This window comes from Vulpes lagopus, chromosome 5 (assembly GCF_018345385.1).
Source record: "Vulpes lagopus strain Blue_001 chromosome 5, ASM1834538v1, whole genome shotgun sequence".
Lineage (NCBI taxonomy): Eukaryota > Metazoa > Chordata > Mammalia > Carnivora > Canidae > Vulpes > Vulpes lagopus.
In genome coordinates this window covers 63,628,631-63,645,403 of record NC_054828.1, presented here as the reverse complement: position 1 = coordinate 63,645,403, position 16,773 = coordinate 63,628,631, and the positions used below count along the sequence as shown (strand labels likewise).

Here is a 16,773-nt window from a genome sequence, read left to right as displayed (position 1 = left end):
TAAGCTCTTGTGAGCTTAAATTAATTGCATTAATTAATTACATAGGTAAGATGCACAGGTAGTTAAACAGGTAGGGTGCATAGAACACCCACCTCTGACTATTGGCATATCTACCCCACAGCAATAAATACTGAATCCTTTGCTAGCAAAAGCCATTATATAAAATTCTTTTATTCTATCTTAGAATGATGCTGGAAAGTACTGTATACTTATGGTGACCTACACTATTACTCCATTTGTGCCCTTTAAATTTCACTTTTATTCAATTCTGTGCCATGTGCTGAGAAAAAAAGTTGATTTGTAGTGAACAAATACTGAGCATTCCCTATATGACAGGTGCAAAGTGGATCCTGGGGATAAAAAAATTGGCTGGAAGAGATAACAGATATGGTCTGATTTTTTAGGATTTTATGTATTTATTCATGAGAGACACACAGAGAGGCAGAGACACAGGCAGAGGGAGAAGCAGGCTCCATGCAGGGAGCCTGATGCAGGACTCGGTCCCAAGACTCTGGGATCACACCCTGGGCTGAAGGCAGACGTCAACCGCTGAACCACCCAGGCATCCCCAATATGGCCTGACCTTAATCCAGTGGAGAAGACATATACTGATGAAATAATCACACAAACAAACATAAGATCACAATTCTGGTCAGGGCTACAAGGAAAGGTTCTTGGTGCTAGAAGGCCAGCTTGCAGAGGGGCACTTGGAGGAGTTTACCTGGGGACATGCAGGCAACCTAGTAGCTGTTTGGAAGTTCACAAGATAATGAGAAGAGAGAGACCACCAGGCAGTAAAAAGAGCAGATGCCAAGGCCCTGTGGTAGAAAGGTGCATGATGTGTTAGAGGAGACTGAACCACATGACTGAATAGAGGGGTGATGCAGGAAGGGTGGGGTGGGGGGGAGAGATGAGGCTGTGCAGGGATGTGGGAGCCAGAGTACCCCATCCTTCCAGGACACATGAAGGATCTTGGCTTTAGCCTAAGAGTAACAAAAAGCTATTGACTGAGGTGGGGGTGACAAACTTAATTTATGTTTTTAAATGATCACTCAGGCTATGCTGTGGGGATTAGGACAGAGTAAAAGTTAGGATGTCTGCCAGGTGTTGAATAACACGCTAAAAAGACATTCAAATTCAGACAGTAACAAGCACTTATGAACAGCTAAAAGCACTCGAACTCAGAGGACAGTAGAAAGAACAAGAACTTCAAAGGTAGAAGAGTTGAGTTCTAGTGGTGTCTTCACTGCCTATCATGGGAGTGATCTTGGTGGGCCCAGATCAGGGAGGTGGTGCAGGTGTTAGACCTTGGGTGGGTCACTCCGGAGTGGGACATCCCTGGGCCACGGTTGCCTACTAAGTAAATGGCGGGCGAGGGCTCCTTACGGGGGTGTTTCACGAGGTTCAAATGGTGATTTATACCCAGGGAGTCGCTAGGTAATGAATCTCTTGCAAAAAGGGCTGAGAGCTATAGATCAGTGTAGTGAGTTGGGAAGTCTGAAGGAGCCCGGGCCCCTGCTGTCTTGCTTGGGGTGCTGCACAGGCCCTGAACAGCCTGCCCTCGGGGCTCCCTGCCACGTGGGCCTCATAACATTTTGAGAAGCCACTGTTGCTAGCCTCTGTAACAGGACTGGGCACAAGGCGATGAAAGGACGTGCCGGTTTATCTAGTATTCTGGGACTTGGGGCACGCGTGGCGGGAAGGAGGAGTGTGAGATAAGGAATGCAAGAGCGTGCGCACGCACACACACAAAGAATTAGAAGTAGGTACAAGTGGTTATCAAACAGGAATAAAACTGAACCCCTTGGAAAATGTTCTTAATTTAGGGCATCTGTGGATCGAATTCACTGAATCTTGGAATCTCTATTTTCACCAACCTCTGAAATTTAGCATTTCCTATTATTATCAATGCAAGGCAACCAAGCACAGTGGGATTAGCAGTTCCTCTGACTTGCTCACAAATGGAAATGATGCACTGTCATTCCACACAGCCTGCAGGATTGTTTATGTTCATCATTACTTTGCAATGATAGCGTGGTTTTTAAACTCACCACTAGCTCTGGTTACTTGCCCCATTAGTGAAGCATGCGTTGCCGTATTACATTCTTACAACTAGGGAAAAGGGGCAACAGAAAAGGATTTCTTGCTTACAACATCCAATTCCCCAAAGGCCCCAAGGCTGCCTGAATAAAACCTGCACACCCAGTCCTTCTGCAGTTGATTTAAATGGAAACCCAGCAAACACCTTTAAGGAAGCTGTGGCAGGGCCCAGTGAGGGATGGAATAGGAGCAATTGTGCGGCTGTGTCCGTGTCTGGGCACAGATTCTGTTACACCTAATGTATCTTGTTTCCAGAACCATGATTTGAATCAAAGAAGATCAAACCCCGTGAAATAAGGAGCCTCACTGCAATGCGATGCTACTACATTTTTTTAAAAAGCAACTCTGACATTTTTCTGACGAGCAATCCAACCATTTCCTTCAACGAGGCAAAGCATTCTGAAGGCACTGCAACAACCTCCTGATAAAATATCTGGGCAATTTTTAAGCAGTCAAGAGAAAACCTGGGGGCGGGAGGGGGGTGGGGGACTAGTGAAGCAGAGCCCAGAGGGGCAACACCCTGCCTTTTTTTTTTTTTTGAAATGAAATGGTTTTTATTAACACCTTGCTTTTGAGAACACCTTTGCATGGCTATGCTAGAAACTCTGGTACAGTTAATTTTAAAAATGCAATTAATAATTTTCACAGCTCAAATGTGTAAGTTTTTCCATAAAGAAAGTTTGTCACTAAAGACTGAATAAATCTAGCGCCGTTTGATGCAGGGCTTTACTCTCACACCATCAGTCACTATCTCTAAAGGTGGGGTCCTATCACTGATCTATTTTAAGCTCTGCAGGGGAGTCTCAAGAGCTGCCAAAATTGAGAGCCTCTGATCTAATAGGGAGGGATGGGGCCACTAAGCAGTTCCAGCCTCAAATCTGCCATCGGGGGGGATCCCTGGGTGGCTCAGCAGTTTAGCACCTGCCTTCCACCCAGGGCATGATCCTGGAGTCCCAGGATGAAGTCCCGCGCGTTGGGCTCCCTGCATGGAGCCTGCTTCTGTCTCTGCCCACCCCCCCCCCCCGCCCTCTCTCTCTCATAAATAAATAAATAAATAAATAAATAAATAAATAAATAAATAAATCTTTTAAAAAAAATCTGCCATCAGCTCTCTGTGTGACCTTGGGTGAGTCACTTACATCTCCCTGACTTGACCAGAACAGCAGTGTCCAAACTGTTTCTTGTTTCCGAAGTGGTACCTTAGAAAAGAGGACGGGGGGGTGTTTCAATGATTAATAAGTCTCTTTGACTATTACTTCAACTGTTTCTAACACATTTTGACAGCTTTTGAACTAGGTAAAACCAAATTCATCAAGAGATTTCAGAATCTTGAGGGTCCTCCTATGGCAGGGAACTTGGGGTGGGTGATGTGTTATTGGGGAAACTGCAACCACCAAGGGGGCCCTCCCTCAGGCTTTAGATGGCCACTCAGTTCTTAAGGTCTAAGGGACCATAAAGTCACAGAGACATCGAGTTACGGAGCTACGGCACCCTTCCCGTCACTTAATAAGCCTTGCAGAGCCAGGCGGTATCCAAAATGCTTTATAAACATTAGCTCGGTTGGTCCCACCACAGTCCATCCTGAGAAGAGCCACCCTATGAGGTACGGCTACGACGTGCACCCTATAGGGAGGACCAGAGAGTCCAACTGCTGGAGGTTAGCACCTACTGAGGGATGCAGCCGGGAGCTGGGAGCTGGGAGCAGGCTCCATGCTCTGGGCCACCCACCCCTGCCGAGCTCAGTACCCTTGCGCCGGCCCAGGAGGGAACGTTGCTCTCCTGCCCACGTGCCACTCACCTCTGCTTCTCCTCTCGGCCACCCGAGTTGTTACCAGAGTGATTTTTTTCTAAAACACAAAATCTGACCCTATTTCCTTTACCAGCCTAACCTCCTCCTCCTTCATAGCCTGGGCTATGTTTGTAATCTCTGAAGTAGTCTCCGACTCTCCCTTCACTTCCCGTCCCTCCAAATCCCACTCACTAAACCATGGATGGCACTTGTAGCTCATCACAGAGCACTACTACCCCCTCACCTCCTAGCCCTCGTCTTAAATATCACCTCCTCCTGGAGGCCCCCACTCCTACTGCAGCACTCATCAAATTGTGCGTGTCTGGTCACCTGCTTGGGCAGTGGTAAACTGAAAGAATATTTTGGAAAAGGGGTGGGCAACTAATAGGCAGTGCAGATGAAAAGGGGATTGTATATGGCCCCTGTGGACGGTGGCCTGAGGAAGACCAACCTCGAGGGCTAAGGCAGCTTGGAGTGAGATTCTGGGGTCTTGAGTTTGAAACGCCTCTGCACAGAAGAACAAGGTGACAGTCAGGCTAAGAAGCGCCAATCCCATGGCATCGCACACTGTGCTGCAAGAAGGAAGCACTAGAATTTGAGAAGCTCGCAGAGAAGTGTCCTGAGGCGAAGAGGGCCTCGGTCAGGATGGGATTCGTGGGCCTAGAGAGGAGACTAACAACCTCACAACACATTTCAAAGAAGGGCATGAGGCTGGAATGGGCCGTATGGTGCTTGAAACGGAACCAAGAGGGGCAGCCCCGGTGGCCCAGTAGTTTAGCACCACGTGCAGCCCAGGGTATGATCCTGGAGTCCCGGGATCAAGTCCCACGTCGAGCTCCCTGCATGGAGCCTGCTTCTCCCTCTGCCTGTGTCTCTGCCTCTTTCTCTCTCTCTCTCTCTGTGTCTCTCATGAATAAATAAATAAAATCTTTAAAAAAAAACATTAAAAAAAAGAAATGGAACCAAAAGCATAACAAAGAATACAAATCTACTTCTGAAAGTGGCATGAGCAAACAGGATGTGCCATACACTCCTTTCGAAAAAGACCCAAGGACCCCATTCTCTATTCAAAACAATGCCATCAAATGCCATCAGGTAGGAATGTCTGGTTTGATGTATAAAGTTGGATCTGAGAACCTGGAGGAAAGAACGAATTCCTGAACGTCACACCAGGATCAAGGGCCTACAATCATGTCGGGGGAGGTCTGAAAGATCCCAAGGAGTATAAACAGGATGCTTTTAAAGTGTCTCACATCTTCAATTTAATCGCAAACACACATCTATTTCATCACTGCACAGAAGAGGACCTTCAAGGACTCCCTACTGCCCTGGGTCTCCTGGATGCTCACGTGGCTTACGGGTCCTGCATGCTCTAGTTGCTACTCCTTCCCCCATGCCCTCTCTCCCTCTTTGTCAGTGCTCCTGACCTAGGCAGCCTGGATGCAGGGCTCTGGGAACCTCACAGTTGCTTCAAGGAAACCAAAGGGACCAGCTGAGCCTTGTGGCCCTACAGGACCAGTTTGACACATACTATTCTCTTCTAAACTATGGAGACTCCCCCCCGCCCCCGCCCTCCCAGGAAGATTAAAAAACAAAAAACGCCAACAGGCACCATATTCCTCTCTCTGGAGGACTGAACTGCTGGAAACCACACAGTTTCTTCAGCCCCCATGCGCTGCTGGATTGGTTGTACAATCTGCTATCGCTCTATCCTTTGAACCAGTGCCTGAAAGGCTAGACATGCACGTGGGAACGTGGAGAGCTGTGTTCTCCACCTGCTTGGCTCAAGCCAAGGCCCCAAAAGAGGGAAGTGAAGACTGTGGCTCCTTTCAACATCCTCTGCCCACCCCACCACATACATCCTCCCACAGCTGAAGCCACCGCACACCCCCCACGTGGTTAGTCACGTTAGAAGGAAGGAATGCCTCCTTAGTTTGGTATCAGCTCAGAGAACAGCATTCTGAGCTTATATGGTAAATACACAGGGTTTTGCGGTTTATACTAACAGTCCAAGGCTAACTTTGTCACTGGTGCAAATATACCAACATACAATGGTGCTTTGAAAAGTTGGATAATTCATGTATGCACCTGCAAATGAGTTAACACAAATCCTATCTGTGATGATAGGTCTTGGCAGAGGAAGAGCACAGCCGTCAAATTGAGAGCAACCTGGGTTCGTGAACTTACTATGACGTGATCTTGGGCACCTTTCCTAACTCCTCTCACCTGTTTCCTTATTTACAGACCAAGATGAGACTAGGACACAGAGAGTAACGATTCATTCTTTTAACACATGTCTCAGAGTCTGCTATGTGCCAGGCTCATGCTGGGTACTGGGGAGGTGGGAGAGAGGAAGAAAAAAACCATGTTCCCAACTCTTGAGCCTAAGAGTCCGGAACGTGAACAGGTGTGCTAGAGAGGGGACGTGTGTGGTGCCACAGGAGCGGGTAACATGTATTAAATGTTCAGGCCATTGTGGGTTATAGGAGGCAGGGTGGGTGGACAGGGGAAGAGTGGGGCCATCAAGAGACGCCATGAGGAAGGGGTCTGTAGTGACGGGAATGTTGTATCCTGACTGGTGGGATTACACTAATCTATACATATGCTGAAATTCGTAACAGTGCACATTCAAAAGGTTAATGAGACATATTAATTTTTTAAATAATAAATTGGGTAGCAGCGTCCAGCATACCAAAGAACAAAAAAACTAGGAGAGCAATTACTCACACTCACTGTTAAATGGCCTGGGGGAACGATGAGGAGGCAGGCAGAGCAAGCCATCCACAGCAGCTCCCTACTTTTGACCCTGCCAGACGGGGTGCTCACGTTCCTCCACTGTCCAGCTCCCTTTATGTCTCTTCTTCTTGAATCACTTCCCCTAGGAGACGTCTAAGTTCTAAGGACACCTACTGATCACCTACCGGGTTTACTCTCCGCCACACCGCCACAAAATGGGCATCACCATCCCATTTTGCCCGTGATTTAACGAGGGCACAGTTAAGTAACTCCTGCTATGTGGTGACACCAGGATTTGAACCTGGTCCTTCAGATTCCAAGTTAAGAGATCTTTCCAATTTCCCAATACATACAACTCTGTGTCATTGCCTACCTGGCTTCTGTCACCCTGTAGCCTTTAGCACTCCAGCCTTATTTCACCTTGTCGCTGATTAGTGAATGCATCGTATCTTGGGCCACCAGCTGATTAACAAAACTTCTGACACTGGCCCTGCATTAATCTCTGGTAGGATCAGAAAACATTGCTGGGGCAACCAGCCCAGGATGCAAAGTTCTACACCTGAAAAATCAACCCCCTCAAATCTGGAGTAACATGCTCTTGACATAATGAATTTCACATTACTGTTATATTTTAACAAATGTTTACCTTGTTTTTGCTCCAGATGAACAGGAGTTAAACATGCACTCTGTTTTAGGAAAAGCAATATTGAACCCTTTCCTGACTTACCGCACACTTCAGTTTGGCAGCCATCACTTATGTCTTACAAAAAGAATAATGCTGAAGCAGTTTTCTTATTGCATTCTGATTTGAAAGAAAGAGATAAAGAGAAAGACAGACAGACAGACCTGTGTGTACCTTACAATACACACACGGCCACCCCTTTTCAGGAATTAATCTGCAGCCAGATAAAAGAAGATTTCAGAGGGTGACAGGTTGGGAGCTTAAAGTTCATAGTTTCTCTTTCAGGATTTCTCTGAAGTAGGCCCGATATTACATCTTTCTTTTTCAAAAGTCATAGAGCCTAATTTTTAATAATATTTGCTTATTTTCTTTTTCCCATTTCCATGATCATCTCTAATGCCAGAACTTAAATAAGAGCTTTGGACTGGGAAGGGTCCCTTGGGCCTTTTAACAAATATAAAACTGCTCCAAACAGAGATTTATCCCCTGAACCAGCTCCTGACATAATTCTTGATACAAGCGGCTTGTATCCATCCAGCTTCCGGTATAATTACAGCACAGCTAATCAGGGGCATCAAAAATCAGTAGCCTATGCTGCGCTCTGTCAAAAAAGGAGCCACATTATGTGCACCTCAACTCTGGGGAACCCACAGGCAAGAGCCTTTGTGAGCCATCTGGGAGGCAGTGAGGTAGCCCCTTTTATGGCGTGCTGACCAAAAAAAAAAAAAGGGAGATTCTAGACAAAACCTCAGATGTTTCCTGTGGAGCTTGACATAAGTGCTGGGATGTGAGGCAGGAAACACAAAGAAGACCAGGGAGTGAGGCCTGACACATCTGTGCCAGTGTCAAGAGGCCAGGCCTCTCTGTTCTCTCACTGCACAGAGCTCTATGGGTGTGCAAGCCCCCTTGGTCACCCCATCCTCCACCAGAGAGCACACAAAGCTTGGGGGTGGTGGTGAGTTAAAAAATGATCCATCAGCATGTAAGAGGAAAATGATAAATTCTTCCACGTTTCTTCTAGAGCTGGAGAAGAAATGAAGCTTTGCTAGTTGTTTCTCTTAGGAACTGACACTGGCGCCCTCACGTGGTATGTAAGCCAGCCGGCTCCACGTCAAGCAGGGAACCCTGATGTTCTGATGCACCCGCTGGCTTTGGCACATTGCAACTCTTTGCTCCATAACGTGTGTCCCCGACTAAGTGGTCTCGTGCATCACACTACTAAGTTTTTAACTAGATCATCCCTTACAACGTGGACAACAGGTGTTTAAAAAATCCATGCACTGAAACTGCTGATAGAACACACGTGAGCAAATGAGAATACATCACAGTGGGCACATCCGACTCCAAGTAATGGCAATCTAGTCATACCTGACAACAGGAATAATCGTTCTAATCAAAAGTAGCAGAAATGCTAAAAGAGACAGCTGAAATATGGAACTGGAGCTGCTACTGTGAATGATGACTTCTGCCTTGAGGTATTAGCTGATGGGAACATGAAGTCTCTGCAGTTGGCAAGACAAAAAATGATTTACTGTGGGAAAAATATTTAGAACAATGCCTGACATATAATAAAAATCGCATGACAGTGGTGATTATTTTAAAATGTTTCCTTTTCATCTTTATTGCCTTCAAATTATTTTTAAACTAATATATTTTTACAATCACTAAATACACATAAATAATATGGCCATATAGAATTGTGTATTATGAAATGAACAAATACGTTGAGGGTACGTACTCATACACATGGTTTGGAGATTGCTACTCATAGAAGAATGGAAATAAGTGGTTGTCCTCTTAGTTGTGTTCCCTGAAGATACAGGTAATTCAGCTCATTTTACACTCATCTTCCCTTACCATACACCAAATGGTGCTGGAATTTAGAAATCTAGGGAGGGGATTTCGTTTTCAATAACACAAAGAGAGTACCACAAAGGTGGAAATTTCACTTTGAGTTAAGTTCCATGGTTGTTTTTACAAAAGGCTTCCTATGAGCACGGGATGTTCTTGCCTCCCTCCTTCCTCACTGCCAAAGAAAAAGAGCCACTGATTTCCCATTAGGCAATGAGACAGTTGCCAGTCTTCTGACTCCCCACTCTAAGCTACTATACCGCTTGATTTCCATAGTTTCTGGCCAGTTTTCAAGGTACCACACAATGAAGATGATAATTCAGAATCTGGAGGATCTGTTTTAGGCATTTCATCCACCGCGCTTGATTGAAATCTCCAGCTCTGATCCTCAGGGTAACACAGAATGGGGAGAAAAGTAAGGCAATGACAAAGCAGACGCAGGAAATTTGAGTAACTTCATTAAAGTCATCCCTAGGGCCCATCCCTATTGCTGTGCACTTGGCATCAACGCCCTTGCAGTGTACTTTTTTTTTTTTTTTTTTTACCATATCTCTTTTTAAATAAATTATTAAGATGTTTTGTTCTCCAGTAGGAAAGAATGCTTAATTTCATAGGCATAAAAATGAGGACTGCTTCCTCCTCAGGATCTGACTATATGAAATGCAGAATTTTTTGTTTCAATTCCTCTGCGTTATGAAATAATAAGATGTGGGGCACATTTAGTAGTTTGGTTTTTGTTTTTAGATGGCAATTTAGTTTCCTTATTAAATTTTTATTTAAAAAAATTTTTCATTAAAAGAATTTATTCGGGGCAGCCCGGGTGGCTCAGCGGTTTAGCGTGTCTTTGGCTCAGGGCGTGATCCTGGAGACCCAGGATCGAGTCCCACGTTGGGCTCCCTGCATGGAGCCTACTTCTCCCTCTGCCTGTGTCTGCCTCTCTCTCTCATTAATAAATAAATAAAATATTTTTTAAAAATGTATTCATGTATAATTAATGTACAGTGTCATATTCATTTCAGGTGCACAATGTAGTGATGCAACAATCCTATACATGACTCAGTGCTCATCATGATAAGTGTACTCTTAGTCCCCTTTATCTCTTTCACCTATCCCCTCGCAACCACCAGTTTGTTCTCTGTACTTAAGAGTGTCTTTTTTGGTTGTTCATTTGTTTGGGTTCTTAAATTCCACATGAATGAAATCATAGGATATTTGTCTTGCTCTGACTTATTTCACTTAGCATTATACCCTCTAGGTTCATCCATGTTGTTGCAAATGCTAAGACTGAGTAATATTCACACACACACACATATATATACACACACACACATACTACATCTTCTTTTTCTATTCTTATTGATAAATACTTGGGCTGCTTCCATAACTTGGCTATTGTAAATAAACTGCAATAAACACAGGGGTACATACATCTTTTCAAATTTATGATTTCATTTTCTCTGAGTAAATAAAGTGAAATTATTGGATCATATGGTAATTTAATTTCATTTCATTTTTAATTTTTTGAGGAACCTCTGTCTTCCAGAGTGACTGTGCCAATTTCATTCCTACCAACAGTACATAAGGGTTTTTTTTTTTTTCCACATCCTCACAAACACTTCCTATTTCTTTTTGTATTTCAGTCGTTCTGCCCCATTTTATTTTTTTCATTCTATCCCATCTTAAAAACATTATTAAATAAATACTAATTTCTGAGAGAGAGGAAATATAATGTTTGTGACAGTTTGGGCTAAATTGCGTTGTGGTTTATTCTAGACTCAAAAATTAGCTCAGGGGTGTTCTCAAACTATTACTTTACATATCAAAAACTCCCCCTAAATTAGATTACAATAAGGAGTGCCTGGGTAGCTCAGTGATTGAGCATTCAACTCTTGATTTTGGCTCAGGTCATGCTCTCAGGGTTGTGATGTTGGGCTCTGCACTGAATAGAGATTCTCTCTATCCCTCTCTGCCCCCATTCTGTCTAAAAAAAAAAGAGGTTACAGTAAAAGCATAATGTGAAATAATACTGAAATGCAACTGCAACACTATTAGAACAGCAACATAATATTAATTGAACACTTACGACATGCGAGGCACTATTTTAACCACTGTCGAATTTTTAACTCATTTAGTCCAAACAGCGCTATGAGCTAGGAGCTATTATCCCCAATTCAGAGATGATGAAACTGAGGCAGTGAGATTTGGACTCATTTGCACAAGGTAACTAATATCTAGTAAGTGGCAGTGAGAGGATTTAAACTTAGACACACAGTATTATTCAATCAGAAGGCTTTTTCTTCTTGCCTTGGTTTCATGCAAACAAGTTTTTCGATAAGTTAGCAAGAAAAAGTGGACTCTGAGGACAATAAGGTGATAAACAATTTCATTTCCATTCTGTTCTTCACCTGAGTCCAGTTTCTGAGCTGACAGGACAAAGTGCCTACTAACTCCTGAATCAGGGGTACCTGGGTGGCTCAGTCGGTTAAGCATCTGCCTTAGGCTCAAGGTCATGACCCCAGGGTCCTGGGATGGAGCCCCCTGTTGGGCTCCCTGCTCGGGTGGGGGTGGGGGTGGGGTCTGCTTCTTCCTCTCCCTGCCAATCTCTCAAATAAATAAAATCTTAAAAAAAAAATTCCTAAGTCAAAAGAGAAATCATAATAGAAATGATATAGCATCAAATCATACTGAAATTACATTAGGAGTTATTCCTCCTTTGTGCCTGCTTCAGCAGCACAAAGAGGAGTTATTCCTCCTTTATTTCAGCCTTTTCCAAACACATTTGTCTGCCACATTTCCCTGTAGCTAATGGGTAAAGAGGCAGCATGTCACAAGAGGCCAGACTGCCTCGGTTGATCCCAAGCTCCACACTTCACAGGCACGTGCCTCAATCTCATCAGTAAAATAAAGATAATGATGGGACATTCTTCCATACACAGTGTCAGGTTAAGTGAATCAATACTGGGCAACGGACTGAGATCCGTATTGGGTCTGGCACGTGAAGGCTGAGTATTATATTTAAAAAGGAAGAAGACAAAGTCTCTAGAGGCTATCACTCTCGACAATGTTCTCCGTGTCTAAGCTGTGGGGAAATCAGATTACAAGGGAAACAAGGAAAAAGTTCCATCTTAGCACCACTTCTTTTCCTTTAGCATTAGGGTGTGCCCCAGTGGGAAAAACCGATTGTGAAGCCAAGCTGGAGCTGCACGCCCTGCTACTGTGGACGCCTCCGTCCAGCCCGGTGCCCACCGAGAAAGCCAACACCCACTGAGGAGGGCACTGCAAAGTCACTCTGGCATCGGCCTGGTTCTCAAGTCACCCTTCATCATCACTCGCAAGAGTTCGAGGCCCTGGAACCAAGGGACGTGAGTTTTGAGAGAAACCGCTGCACTCTTGCTTCAGAAAATCTAAGGAAATAAATAGAAAGGTTATGGATTCTTGCACAAAACAAAGACCTTAACTAGAGGGAGGATTTAGTCTCTCATACAATGAGAAAAATAAAAGGCTCCCCCCTCTTGTTTTCATAGCTGACATGACTGCAGGAAGCAGACTGCCTAATGAGGGCCAAACATTCCAGAAGGGCTGCCACTGTGGAACCAAGAGCGACCTTCATTTAATGTTCGGGAGTGGGGGGCGAGCCCTTCTGAGAGGAAACAGCTGAAAAGAATGGCACATCTTCGGTTCAAAGAGTAGAAAGAGCGCTTCCCGTTTCCCTTTCACCTCTCCCCACCCGGTCTGCTCCTACTCCTACTCGCCTTGCATTCCCCTTCCGAGGGCGAGGGCCGAGGGCCGTGCTATCCTCCTCTGAGGAAGGCCGTCGCCTGCTGCGGGGCTCGGCCATGTGTGGACACAGCCGCCTCCTGTTACCAGACACTGAACCAACGGACACTGCAACAACACACTTTGATGTGTTTTGACTAAATGAGACAACGGAAGGGTGCTGTGCTCCTAAGGAAAAAGGCCTGGGAGGCAGGTGGCCACGTCTAGTCTTAGGCCAGAAACAATCTGTTCCCAAGCCGGGAAAGGCAGTCAGATGCGGGGGGAACGTCCGGGTCGTGGCCTCCACGGACCACCTCCCACCCCTCAGCCACACAACCTAGCGACAGGAGCACCTGCTCTTAATATGAAGGCTCTGCGGTGCCCTTAGGAGGGGGACGCTTTCCCCTCTGCTGGAAAAGTCAGCTGGTGTTGTCCTCTGTTTACCTCACTCCCAGAGGGACCAGATACATGGGAACTGAAAAGCCAAAGCCTTTGGAAAAGTGATGTTTTCCCTTACAGAGGACACTCGGTGTGGTGGATAAAGGCTCCTTCAAATCTCCCAAAGCAGAGAAAACCTAACAACGGTGACTAGGTTCCTATAAATCTTGATGTCTTTAATTAAAATGCTTTCAGGGATGCCTGGGTGGCTCAGTGGTTGAGCGTCTGCCTTCGGCCCAGGGTGTGATCCTGGGTCTGGGACTAAGTCCCATGTCGGGCTCCCTGCATGGAGCCTGCTTCTCCCTCTGCCTGGGTTTCTGTCTCTCTCTCTGGGTCTCTCATGAATAAATAAATAAAATTAAAAAATTTTTTCTTTAATTAAATAAAATGCTTTCAGTGGGAGGCAGGTAGGAGGCTGCTGGATAGGGTGTTGCCCTCAACAAGCTTATAGCATCTTTCCTAAGAGAAAATGCTTGGGAGTACCTTTGGGAAGTGCTAGTGTTTTACAACCCCTCTTTCCTAGCCACCCATCTGGTGTCCCCAAATAATCCGAGGCATAGGAAATATCAGGAGTCGTGCACGTTGCCGCAGAGTACCTGTTTCATGCCAGCCTGCCTGAGGGATCACGGCTCCTCACATGTAAACTGGCTGATGGGAGGCAGACACGGGAACATTCCACCCTGAACTTGACATAGAAAATATCCTACTTTATATCCTCCTCACCAGCGACGTCAAAATTTCTCTTCCTTACTTCTCAAAAAAATATTCATTTCACTAGATCACTAAGTTCTAATTAAAAAAAAAAAAAAAACCACCACCACCTAGATCTGTTACTATTTTCATAAGGGAGAACACAGCAATTCATTTTCCTTTCCTTTTCCATTTCTTTAGGCTAAAATACTACGGTGCCGAACACTTCGAAATTTTTATTTGTATCTCTTTTAAGTTTTATGACTTCTTTCAAACATTGCTTCTTTAGCCCCTGATGTTTTCCTTTTACATGTAGACAGAATCTGAAATTAGCTTGTGATTTATTTATTTATTTTTTGGGTCAGAACTCAGCAAGTACTACAGGAAAGAACACAAGAACACTCCTTCAGTAAATGCCTCACAGAAGCCAGGAAGACAGAACATAGTTTATATTATTTTTACCCACTAATTTTTTTTTAAAAGAGTTTGTTTTAAAACAGGAGGATTAATTTGATTCTTTTGGCTAAAAAGATTACTTGTCCTAATAGGATAATTCTCTAGGAGTTGGCATGAGAGATGGATAAAAGTTGCCTTAGAATCTCTGTACCAACTAATAATTTTCCACAGGAAGAAAAACCCCATCTTTTTTGCTACCCAGATGCCCCTGGTTATAAGAAATGCCATCACATATAAAAACTTCAGGACGTTCTAGGTTTTCTTCCATCTTCAAGTAAGATGAAGGTGATTATTATACATGGAAGAGGTTTTCTGGAAATACTTGTGTTTACGAAGTTGACTGGGAATGAGAGGTTAAAAAAGGAGGGAGAAATTTTTTTAAAAAAGATTTTACTTAGGGATCCCTGGGTGGCACAGCGGTTTGGCATCTGCCTTTGGCCCAGGGTGCAATCCTGGAGACCCGGGATCAAATCCCACGTCGGGCTCCCGGTGCATGGAGCCTGCTTCTCCCTCTGCCTGTGTCTCTGCCTCTCTCTCTCTCTCTCTCTCTCTGTGTGACTATCATAAATAAACTAAAAAAAAAAACTAAAAAAAAACTCTCTCTCTGTGTGACTATCATAAATAAATTAAAAAAAAAAAAACAAAAAATACTAAAAAAAAAATTTATTTATTTGAGAGAGAAAGAGCATGCATGAGCAAGGGGAGGAGAAGAGGGAGAGGGACAAGCCGACTATGTGCTGAGCACAGAGCCCGACGTGGGGCTTGATTCCATGACCCGGAGACCATGACCTGAGTCAGAATCAAGAGTCAGATGTCTGACTGAGCCATCCAGGTGCCCCAAGGAGGGAGAAATTAATCACATACATCACGTGCTGGAGAAAGCCCATGTACTTCCTTTGTGCCAACCTTCATGCCTATCAACTCTACGTGTGCAAATAATGATGCTGTAATTTATCCTTTTGTCCCATTTCTGGCCTCTGATGGTATTTGCCATTTTTATCATTATCTTTCTTGACCTCATCTCTCTGTGGCCCCTGGCATAACTATTTCCCCTCCTTGCAGCTCCCTCCTTGAAATGTCTTTGGGTTGAAAGCTCCTTAAATCTAATCCTCCCTAGCATGTGCTCCTGAGCACCGAACTCTTATTTCTAACTTCCTATGGAACACTTCCACCTGGAAGGTCAGAATCCTCACCGTTTCTGCCCATCCTCTCACCTTTCAACCTAAGCCTGAGCCAGTGGTCCACTTTCAGAGACCAGCACCCAAAGGCTGAAACCTGCCCTTTTAACCTCTTCCTCCCATGCAGGTTGTCATCTGGTCCCCTCAACAGTGAGGGGACCTCATCTCACCTCATCTCTCCTGAGCCTGCCTCTTGCTCCAATCAGTCTTATTTCAAGCTTTCATCATTTCTCACTTATTTTTCTGCATGAGCCAGTCTCCTTCCGAGGTATCCAGTCTCTAGGTTTGCCCCGCAAGCCTTTCCAAGTCAGCCTCCCTGCTGGATTTCAGCAGATCTGGATTTCATTATACCCTAATATCATTTGGTTAAAGTTCCATCTTATTAGGGCATTAAATGGCTCTTGTGTATGAAACCTGCTTGCTTATTTTTGTCTTATCACCCTCCAAGTGACTACAGGTGCCCCAAGACACTAAAAGACACGCGTCATGTGCTTTCACACTAACCTGGCTTCGCACATGCATGTTCCTTATGTCAGGATCTCCTATTTTTCTTATTTGCTTGGTTAATTTCTATTAACTTTTTCCTTTGCTTTATTTTTAAGTAGGCTCCATGCCCAGCATGAAGCCCAGTGCAGGGCTTGAACTCATGATCCTGAGATCAAGACCTGAGCTGAGATGGGGAGTTGGGTGCCTAACCGACGGGAATCAACCAGGTGCACCCCCATTCACTTTTTTTTTAAATGACGGCTTTAATGTTGCTTTCTCCAGGAAGCATTCCCTAATCTGACCCATTCCCTCACCTCTCTTAACTCATCTGAGTTAAGCTTATAAACAACCTGGATTTTAAAAATCTTTCTCCTAGAAGCATGGGTGGCTCAGTCGGTTAAACGTCTGTCTTTGGGTCTGGTCATGATCCCAAGGTCCTGAGTCGAGTCTCGCATGGGGCTCCCTGCTCAGTGGGAGACTGCTTCTCCCTCTTCCTCTGCATCCCCTCATTGTTCACATGAGCGCTCTTTCTCAAATAAATAAAACTTTAAAAAATAAAATAAAATTTTTCTTTCAAAACTCACTCCATTGTTTTGCTGCTGGTTATTGGC

General features: G+C 44.7%; 1 protein-coding gene across 3 annotated transcripts in view; it reads right to left on the bottom strand.

Moving 5' to 3' along the window:
- The window catches only part of PPM1H (protein phosphatase, Mg2+/Mn2+ dependent 1H), a 253,998-nt gene that overhangs the window by 132,519 nt on the left and 104,706 nt on the right, over nt 1-16,773 (bottom strand). For 2 of the 3 annotated variants that reach the window (XM_041754313.1, XM_041754316.1), the window contains exon 3: nt 3,240-3,299. The exons of the other annotated variant lie outside the window; for it this stretch is intronic. In XM_041754313.1, the coding sequence (XP_041610247.1) occupies nt 3,240-3,299 (60 nt within the window). The remainder of the gene's footprint in view (nt 1-3,239; nt 3,300-16,773) is intronic. 3 annotated transcript variants of the gene reach the window in all.